The 11,059-nt window shown below is 40.7% G+C and overlaps 1 protein-coding gene across 4 annotated transcripts in view; it reads right to left on the bottom strand.

Annotated features, from left to right (window-relative positions):
- Positions 1-9,989, bottom strand: part of pbx4 (pre-B-cell leukemia transcription factor 4) — a 29,733-nt gene extending 19,744 nt beyond the window's left edge. Inside the window, exons 1-4 of one of the 4 annotated variants that reach the window (XM_053339213.1) lie at positions 9,913-9,989; positions 9,215-9,425; positions 6,475-6,588; positions 4,817-4,890 (exon numbers count right to left, since the gene is read on the bottom strand). In XM_053339213.1, coding sequence (XP_053195188.1) covers positions 4,817-4,890; positions 6,475-6,588; positions 9,215-9,399 — 373 coding nt within the window. In that variant the 5' untranslated portion in view covers positions 9,400-9,425; positions 9,913-9,989. The other 3 variants (XM_053339214.1, XM_053339216.1, XM_053339215.1) reach the window with 3 other exon arrangements.
- Positions 9,990-11,059: the final 1,070 nt, after the last annotated feature.

Consider the following 11,059-nt stretch of genomic DNA (forward strand, 5'->3'; position numbering starts at 1 on the left):
AAGGGCGTGTGGTAGGCTACAGGCTAACAGGAAATAATACAAGGATCCATTTAGATAAACCTGCCACTACCAAACACAAAAGGGTTGCTCTAGTGTGGGTGTGTTGCTACAGGTTACAGGCAGAAGATAAAATATGAATCACTCTAAAGGCTGCACACTGCTTTACACTTCTGTGAGGTTGGATTGTACTACTCTGGAAAGTTTACAAAGCATCCATCATTTTTTTCCCCCTTAATTATATCAGCTAAATTTAAATGATTAATTATGACAATGTAAAATAAAGAGAACATTTTTTGTGTTAATTGATAAGACATCATAACCAAACAGGAAGTTTGTTTTTCTACCTTTTGTGACCAGAAATAGCACTGAAAAACAAAACCAGAGGGTGAGTTCATTGAGTCTGCTAAATCTCACCATTCATCCATCTTGTCAAAATATTAATAGGATGTGATGATAGGTTGTCATCCAGCCGCTTTGCCAACATACTAGGTAAGCACAGCTGGTTCTTGGCATGAGCTCCCGACTGAGATTTTGGCGCTTCTAGGCTTTTAATAAATATTTTTAAAAGTGAGACACTTCTTTTCAGTATAGTAAGACATCAAAGTCAAATTAAAAACATTACGGGACTGATCTTATTCTTATCCCAACAATTACCTCATTATACCAACAATGAGGCCAGTAAGAAAATGTAAAGAGAGAAGAAGCAGGCCACTGGCAAAGGCAGGCAGCTCATAAACAGTTCCCAAAACACATTGTTAGGACGCTGGCACAACTGGGCACCGAGCAGAGCAGGTTAACATCACAATGGATGGACTTTTTGTGGGGCAGCAACTAACGATTATTTCTTCTTCTTTACCCTATGAAAAGTGCACAAAGCTGTGAAAAATGTGATGGGGGGGGGGGGGGGGGTGTCTTCAAATGTCTTGTTTTTGTCTCTTATGTCTTGAAATGATAAATACTGAAAATACAAAAAATAAATAAAAGCCAGAGCTTGGAACCAGCAAATATTTGCACATTTTTGCTTGATAAAATTAATGAAACAATTAATTGATCATTAAAATTGTTGCAGATTACTTGTCTGTTGACCAATTCATCAAATAATCGTTAGTTCCACCTTTTTGTTAAACTCACACTGTAGCTGCTGGCCCACATGTACGGTGACTGACACATTGACTTTTGATAAAAAGGAGACACAGGGACGGCATTTCCACGGTGTGTGTGAAAAGGCATAAGACACAAATGTTCCTGAATGTAGCAGCATGTGTGAATAGTGAAAATTACTAGCACTGCCTCAAAGATTATCCCAGCAATTTACTGGGAACTATGTGTGAAATAAGCTTAAGACTGAAATGGCAACACTTGTGGATGCCAACCACCATAAAACTCAACAGAAGCAGAAGATGGGATGAGGTCAGATGTCTCTCAATAATTTCTGGAAAAATGGCAAGCGAGGAGCTCTTTTTGTCCGGTGTCCGACCATTCTTAAAAAAAAAAAAAAAAAGAAGCTTCCTTTCAAACAAGAGAACTTGTTTTGCTCATTAAATCACATGTTAAAGTATTCGCAAGGTGACTGTAAACAAGTTGCAGATTCAAATACATCATCAGCAGGGTCTTGTGAGGAGTTCAGCCCCTCCATCATAATGTTACTGTTTTCACTGACAACACCACCATACCGGCATTTTCCCTGAAATGTTACTAGCTCTAAGGGTGAGAAATTGGCTTTAGAGTTTTATAATATTGATCCCTGCTCCCATTCACACATGATCCCATGCAGGAAATGTTCCTGAGCATTCCAGGGATGGAACGCATGTGTGAAAGGAGCTTTAGGCAGGTAGGATACTAGCCAGTTTGCCACTATTTCTACACAGCCAACTAGTGGCATTATCCCACAGGGTTCCAGACAGCTTATCTAGATGAGTGGTAAGTGTTGGGGTGTGAACTCACCCATGTGGGGGGAGGAGGAAGAAAAAGAAGAGAGGAACTCATAATATACTTTGCTGTCTCTGAGGTACAAAACGGCATATTGTAGCTTTAATTCCACTTGAAAGACCATTTTCATTTTTATTTAAAACCTGTCCAAAAATAAACAACTGGGAATGTTCAAGCTTGACAAAAAGAAAAAAAGGGGGGACTTGAGCTTGGTGACAGAACAGAGTGAGTGACAGATTCATTGTTGTCATGTGCGAGCATAAGGAACGCATAAAAGTAAAAGAGAAACACCTCAAACATGCCCAAACTAAATGAAAAACTTCTGAGAGTAACTGCAGTGGCTTGCGAGAGATTTTGGCATAAGCTGTCCCATTGCACCAAGAGCTATTTTTACAGCAAATACCCATGAGAGCAAGAGAGAACAGAACTGAGTTGAAGCAAACCACTGGCTCTCAACTTTGATCATTTCCCGCCTCTCTGAGTGCTTTAATTTCTTTTTTGGAGAGTATCTTTAATAAAGTATTAACAAGAATCAAATTTCACGCAGATGGAGGTCATGTTTAATGTGAGAGCTCAGGACAACGCAGGCACTGTTGTAAAAGTAAAATAAGAGGGGGGTGGAGGGGCTGTTTTGGGGAGGTGACGATGGAAGAAAAAAAAAAAAAGGAGAGGGGGGGGGGGGGCACTGGCATTTGCGCAGAACATTTCCTTTACAATGAAAACAATCTAACCAACTGCAGCACTCAGAGGAATTCACCTCCCATCCCCCACACCCCACCTCCCCCTCCTCCACCACCACCATTACATTACCATATCAAAGCCCCGAGTTCAGAGCAAGTCTTCTCTTTCAAGAATGGGAGCGAGGCAGAGCGAGGGAGAGAGAGAGAGAGAGAGAGAGAGAGAGGGAGGCAGAGGGGGAGAGGACAAGACCGAAGCAGTAGGAGTAGACCCAAGACCGAGTTCGCTTTCATCCCTGTTCAGTGTGTGTGTGTGCGCGTACGTGTGCGAGAGAGAGAGACTGAGTGTGTATGTGGGTGTGCTGACACAAGTGTATGTTTGTTAGTGAAAAAGAAAAAGACTGCAGAAAATCTGTGGAGATACTAGAGGACTACTGATTGGGTCTTCCACAAGCTGCACTGAAGAGAAGTCAATTCACATTCCAGGGGCACATAATGGGGCCTGCAGGGGGTCTGATGGAGAAGCAGAGAAATGCCAAAGCAGGTATACACAGTGCAGTTAGGAGGGCACTACAAGGCAGATGGCCAGCAGAGTACAGGCGAAGCTGAAGATCTCTATATCTCATGGCTGGCACATTCACTTCAGGCATGAATGTATTGTTAAACCACCTCCACGCCTTGTCTGTTTTTCTGCTCAGCTTACTGTATGAGCACTCGCAGACCCTTCGCTCCCTCTCTCTCTCTCCCCCCCCTCTCTCTCTAGTTTGCTGGGAGACTAAATGTGAAAATCAAAGTGTATGGCATTAGGGTAAATAAGACCACTGGTTGCCTGGGAAACAGTGTACCCTGCCCCACTCACTCAAGCCTAGCCTTTACTTTTCTCCAATCACTGGAGAGCAATAATACATTATTGACAGAGGGCCACAACAGGCAGCAGTGCAGCATTTTCAAATTGTATTTGAACAAGAGAGGGTTTTTCTGTTAAAAAGATACACAAGGCGAGTGAGAGAGCGCATAGAAAGAGAAGAAGGGAAAGAGACTGGCAGAGGGAGAGGATTCAAAAACCCGCCCCATTCACAGTACCATAACCATCAATCTGCCATCCATCCCAGGCCTCCTCCTTTGAACCACACTAGAATCTGTCAGAAAGCTGACTTGAATAGCTAACAAGATGGGAATAAGCAGCTTGTTTACTTTGAATAATATTATGAATAAGAGATATTTACGTAAGCCATAATTTCCATCAGTGTGTTTTTTGAAATCCAGCGTTATTTGTTAAGACAGAATCTGAATTGTCTCTTGTTCATGTTGCTTTGCATGAAGGTACTGAATTTATATGCATAACAATTCATTACTGATATATAATAACCCCACACTGTGTAGTGTAGATGTGTTAACAGTGTGGGAGAAAAGAGCATCTCTTTGTACTGAAATGCAAAACATTTTGACTTTAAAGCAATAACCCTTGTGGAGTTTTTCCATATAAGCCTGCTGTCAACTAGCTGTGCATGAACTTACTGTTGGGATTAAGTTAGATTTTTTTTGATCTAATTATTTGAATATGGTAATTTGTAGTAGTGGCAGAGGTAGTTGTAGCAGTAGGTCGTTATTTCTCTGCCTCAATATAGTAATTGCTGCTGTGGAATTCATCCAACTGTCAGGGCTTGCAGGTTTTGCACCATCCATACATTTTGTCACAATACTGTTATATTGTTGACCAGAATTCAAAAATGTTAAAATAAGCTGAATATATTTCTGCATTTGGATACTCCAGGTTAGAAAGGAAGACACAACTGCAATCGTATTAATAGGAATAGGTACTTTAAGTGTGGGTAAATGAGTGGTTCGTATGTTCAGCAGCAAGTTCTGCTGCCGACTCAAATTTCAAAGGGCACAGACCCACTAAGATCAGTTTCAGCTGGTCAGTATGAAGGCTGCACAGAGGCCAAAAATAGGTTAAGTTTCAATATATTACTAGGCCAAAATAACAAATAGTAATGCATATTTAGAATGAGCTTGAACCAAAGCAATCAGTTCTACAACAAATACAATCAATATTCAATCAATGGAGTTCTTTGTGAGGTCAATAAAAGAATGACTTCGTGCCAGAGAAACAATTACTGGAGAAAAAGGTGCACTATATCTCAAGACTAGGCTCCAACCTGTGCATAGTGGAGAATACAAAGAAACTGAGTGAAGTAGAAACTCACCCGTCTTCTCTTTGATCTCACAGAGAACGCTGAAGAGGGCTGGCTTCATTCTGTGACAGTTCAGGGCATGCTTCCTGTAAGAGAGAAGAGGGAATAAGAGGGGGAGAGAGAGAGCGAGGAGGATTACGATAAACAGACCTCCATCTCAAGTCGTTCCATGTACTCCCCCATAAAAAAAACAGGTAGTAGGAGCTGTATGTGTTATACGTACAGCATTTCAAGAGTGTGAAGCAACCCAGCAGGTCAGAGTCATGTTGTTTAAAAAGACACTTTTAATAGGCAAATGCCTTTTTCGTCAATTCAGAAACATCCCTGATGCGTCAATCTGAACTAAGAAGAGTAATGTTGTCATTTGGATGCTTTGCACTGTGGGACAGGTAATGATGCCAAACCTCAAGGTCATCATTACTGAGCACCAGATTCCACAGTTAATACACAGTAATCTAATTTCTACCTCTTTCAGAAATACTTGTTCCATCCAAGTAGATGGCGAGTTGATAGTGAGGATTAGGGTTAAGCTGCAATTTTAATTTAATCAGAGACATTATCTTTATTGCCAGGCTAATAGCAATTAAAAAGGAGAAAAGGCTAAACTTCTACATTTGACAGTAATCAAATCACAACACCTTGGCAACAAAATGTCCTGCTAATACACATCCATGAAGCCATACAGCTTACTTTTAAGACTGCAATCTTGTACAGAATCCTAATACGACTCTGAATGACGTGACTCTATTGTGTATACTGTTAACTACTGTACTGACGGTGCACCCTCATTACATAAGACAGAGGGAGCACATTTGTACATATGGTATGGCACATATGGTACTGCATTTCAAAAGTAAGTCATTTTTTTCCCACATTGAAAAACATGTGAAAGGCGCACACATAACAAAAGACATGTAACTAAGCATGCAATACATGATGCTACCCCTGTGTAGTTGAAAATGTCAGAGGTGGCGATCAACTCTCTGGTAACTGTGTGGCCATAGTTTGCAGTGCTGTTGTAATACTGCATTATCTGTCATTTTGTGCACCCTCTGTATTTTTAATGACCTTTAGATAAAAATAAAAACACAAGCAGATGGGTTTTTTTTTTTTTTACAAATCACAACAGGCATCATTTATATAACATGTTTCAGTGGTGACAACTTTAATATGTAATTCAAGAAGAAGTGCAACATAGGGTTAATATTTATGTGACACCAAAACAAAACCAGCATGAGGCCTCTGTTTCTGATGAGCATGAATTGGAGAAGATGACACGAAACAAACCTGAAGATCGCCTCTCAAATAAAGCATTCCTCTTTCCAAAAAAACATAACCAACAGCACATTGAAAAACAACCACAGATGAACATGATTTGGCTACACCTGACCTCAACACCAATTCCAGTTGTGAATGTCCACTACAGTATTAATGAAGGGACTATGGGGACTAGCAAATAGTACGCCTGAAGTATTATGCCACGAAAGGCTGCCTCTCTGTGAGAATACTGAGGCAGTATGATGTAAGGAGTTATGTGTCTGGCATTAAATGTACCATTTTGTCCACCAATTCTGTCACTGCTGGATTTGAGTTGGGGGGAGGGCTGCCTTCAGCATGGACGGTATGAGCAGGAGGGGGAGAAGGAGGTGCTCATGCGGTCCTGTACTGACCTGTGCTGGAAGTTGAGTGGCAGGCCACCCCCTGCCATGCCCCCCCCTGCTCTCCCTCCCTCTGTGGGGTCGTCTGATCCACCCCAATGCGCCGGCGAATCCTCTGGCCAGCATCTAAACATATGGCGACAGAGTGAGAGGATGAGGGCGGATGGTGTGCAGGAAGTGTACTCTGCAACACCGAGTTCTTGCGCGGCCCTGACCACTCCCCATCCCAACACACTGCCACCCTGCACAACAAGGGCGTCACGCTCACATGTGAGCCACCTCACACATTAATTTGTAGATCATGACTGAGGGAATGACTGATGTGTGCTTGACAAACTTGATCGCAGTAAGATATGATGTTGATAAGGACTGTACATTTCATGTCATACGAACTGCTGTATATTAGCAAATAAATCTGTAACAACAGGCTGCGTGTAGCCCTGACGTCTGGTTATGTTTTGGCCTTTTTTTTCCTCCCTGAAGTGAAGACGAGAGGCAAATCTGCTAACAGCCGCACAGTTAGTGCAAGCTAGTCTACCAGCTAAACAAACGCCTGCTATTCAGTGGATGAATATTTTATCATCAGAAACAGCACCTCTGTCTCAGTGCCTTGAACCTCCACCAGTGTTTCATGAGCAGGCCCATGTTAATGCTCAGCAGCTTCTTGCCAACATCAAATACCATTCAGTAGCTTTATAGTTGTGGACAGTTTTTGTATTCTATTTTTCCTTCTTAGGAAAACTCTGCAAAGGTGAACTCAAACTTAACAACAGCCTGTTGATGAATGGTGAAGCCAATGCAGCATAGGACACTGTTGGTTTAACATTTTAATGTGTTAGTATGCTGAACCTGATGATTGTTCTCATGCCATTATTGATTGTGTAGCACATGACAGCCTCAAGGATATGAGCTGTACATGCCACACAATTAGCATCAAGTGCTCTGAAGTACAGTAGGCTGCATTCTTCTACATATTAATCCTGCACACATATGGCATAAAGAGGACATGCTCTGTGGGAGTTCAGATCAATAATAGCATAGAGCAAGGACACCTCTGGCACTTCCGAAGCAGCCACACCTTTAATTAGTTTTTTCCCCCCTTTTTCAGAATAGCTTGTTAACATCTAATAATAGGCCTGCAACATGATTTGTGACACTATAAATGCCCCTTTAAATTATTCTAAATCATAAACACGAATCAAGAGGTCAAGGGAGAAAAAAAAACACTGGGAGAAGAAAGATTTTTGGACTACAAGAAATATTCCAAAGCAAAAAAATATCTGCAGTTGTCCGTGAAATAAGGCCTGATTAAGTCCTCAAACTTGCACTGAAAAAAAAAGGTAATATCCCAGTGTAGGCTGGCGGTATAGCATCATCCCTCCCCCTCACCACCATCTCATTAATAGAAACTCGATTTGCGGACAGCTGCACTCGCGTACACATTATAGGAGAATTGATTGCACCCAGCACACAATGAAAAGGATGAACACCAGGGAGGGAGGGAGTGAAAGAGGAGTGAATTAATTAAGAGAACCAGGTGGTCAAATGTTGGGTGGAAAATCACTAGCTAATGACACATCACACTGTGGCCACAGTCTTTGCAGTGGAAGGTTTTCTATTGTTGAAATACTGACGCTTCATCTGAAACTGACCTTATGCTCCTTTAAGCCACATGGCAAATGAGTGCGGGGCCACTCGCTCACTGCGGTGCATACTCCCCCTTTTCAATAATGATATGTAGAAATACCTCAAACTCAAGCATTAAGTGGCGACTCCTATGAATGAATGATTGCTGTCATCACAAAACAGCCCTGGACTGATACGCGGGGCAATTGAGTAGTCCCTTCCGTAATTTATCCACTCATTTGCATTTCAGTGACTAACGTTATCGACACTGCTTTGATATAGAGCGGTATCTCAGATACATTTTGTATAATTAGGCAAATCTAATTCAGCCTGGTCTGACATTAGAAATAAAAAGGAAAGCTTTGGCAACAGGACCACAAGACGTGATTTTACTCAGATTGGCTCTGACTAGAAGAAAAAAAAACATCCACTTGGCAAACATCTGAATAGTTTGGAAAATGTGTTTAAAACAGGCATTTGCGTTACTAACTTTATAAAAAATAGTCCTGTACACCAATGAGAAGATATAGCTAACTAGTCTCTTGAAATTAATGTAAGATGTGGTGGTGGTTGTTTTTTTTCTTCTTCTCTAAATGCAAAAGGTTAGTGAAAGGCCTGAAAATATAACTCCTGCTGTAAGCCTGATGAAACAAATGTGTTAAAACCAGAGGAGTACAGCTAAAGTGTTGAGCAAGTAGGTCTGCATATATTTTACACGGCTAACCATTGTCACATTCACAGTACAAGGAGTTAAAACTTCACTGTAATTCAACACTTCATTGTTAAGACAATTAAGATCATCTCCGTATTTAAAACCCCGAGTGAGTGTTTACCAAGTAGTTGGCAGTAACACACAAAGAGCCTCCTCTCTTTTCTTTACAACAGCACTGTAATGTGGGTGTTCAAGTTGTTTTTTTGTAACTAAACGTACTGATTTACTGAGCTAATTACCATGTAACGTGAAGTTACATTATAATGTTGCAAAATACGCCTTATCTAACATGATCGTTTCACGGTAAAAGGTTCAAAAAAACAAGCTGGAGTCCATAAGCAGAAAAAATAAGACACACACAGCGTACTTTAGCTTAGCCATCATCTGTGGAAAATGGCTCTTCGCCTCTCTTACCTGGCCTGTGCTTCGTCCAGGCTTTCGTCGGTGATGGCCATTATTTGCTGTAGGATATCCCCTATGTCTTGTTGAGGCTGACCGAGGGACTGCTGTTTCCTGACCGAGTCTGGGTCTCCTACATCGGCTTGTTGTAGTCCACCGAGTCCGGTGAGACCCGTCATCATCCTGGTCTGGTCATCCATACTTTCAAAGAAAACTCGCCGTTTTCCTTACTCGAAGAATACACACAAATAGCTAGCCAGTTAGCTAGCCAAGCAAACTACTCTCTACGACAAAATCATACAACACTTCGTCTTATATATCCCGACAGCGACGATTAAGTTGAGAGCTGTTGTCATTAAAAAAATAAAGGGAAAGCAGATCGCACAAACACGCTTTACATTCGCTTGTTTTTCCCCCCTCTCTTGTACTTCAAGTCAATAAACGCGGCCAGGCTAATGTTAGCTAAGCACCGAGTGAAAAGCAGCTAGGTTTAGTAGCTGTAGCCCAGCAGAGAAGCAGCAGGGACACACATGCATAGACTGTGGGAGCTTGCCAACAGCGCCTCGCACATTTTTGGAGAAGAGGAGGAAAAAAAATGTTTAAAAAAATAAAAATAAAATAAAAATAACAATAAATAAAACACTCTTGACGTCAAAAAATGTTTCTTAAAAATAAAAAATCGCCTATTATTAAAAGAAATAAGACGCTGACACCTTGACTGAGGTGGTTTCGGACCGTCTAGCTCCAATCAGAGATCTGCGACCAAAACAGACGACGGGTTGCATTGTTGTTGATGTCGCGGGAGGATGTGGGATGTTATAGGCTGCGAGAGCGAGGGTGCGTAGCGTTGACCATTGAACTCATAGCACCGCACGACGAGAGCATGCGGGTGTGTTAATCAGCTAGACTATTATAGAAAAAACAAATAAACAGATACGTCTCTGTATTAGCCGATCTAATGTAGTCAAGTGTGTATAAAAATATCATCATCATGCTTATAACATTTTATCCCTCTCTCCAGGTGATACCACTTCTACAGATGGATAGCCCCTTACGTCATCAGCATTTCTTGTCCTATCATAATTGGTTAATTGGGTTTCTTATTAATAGCTATAAGGTTTAGAAAACTATTTGAAGTGATAGCTTTTAAAAGACGTGGGATGCTGTGCTCTTACAAGGACAGTAAAAAAAAAAGTCAGTTGTGAACATACCAACTTCAATTCACCCTCCATATCTCTAACTAATTCATATTGTGTATAGCCCAATGTATCTTTGTCTGTTCTGCTATGTGTAGATGTATATATTTTTTAAATGGTTAACTGTACATATATAGTAACTATATATCACCATCAGACTGTATTGTGGACAATGCTTTTACTCACTTTTTGTATTAATGACTGAATGTTATTTATAGTTCATCATATTATGTTAATTTTAATATTATTTCTTTGTCTGTTTCCACTTTTATATTGTGCTTGGCTAAGTTGTTGAACTGCCCGGGGACAACACAGGAAAACTATCCTCTTGGCCAGTGGTGGGGAGTAACTAGTCACATGTAATGGTGTAATTTAATTACAAAATAAATGTAACTGTAATCCATTACAGTTGCTGAGTAAAAGTGTGTAATACAGTACAGTTACTCATGAAAATGTTTCATGATTACAAAGGGGGTTAGATCTGAAGTCAGACCTTTAAGATTTTGCTCAGGGGGAGGGTTTTTTCCTCATTTTTAAAATATTTATTATGTTACCGAATATATATATTGCTGTTTTTAATTCTTTGAAATCAATGTTTTAATATATTTTGTAAATAAACCAGGACATGGACCTTATTTGGAACACACATGGGCTTAAATGGTGT

The sequence above is a fragment of the Scomber japonicus genome, chromosome 18 (genome assembly GCF_027409825.1).
Source record: "Scomber japonicus isolate fScoJap1 chromosome 18, fScoJap1.pri, whole genome shotgun sequence".
NCBI classification, from domain to species: Eukaryota; Metazoa; Chordata; class Actinopteri; order Scombriformes; family Scombridae; genus Scomber; species Scomber japonicus.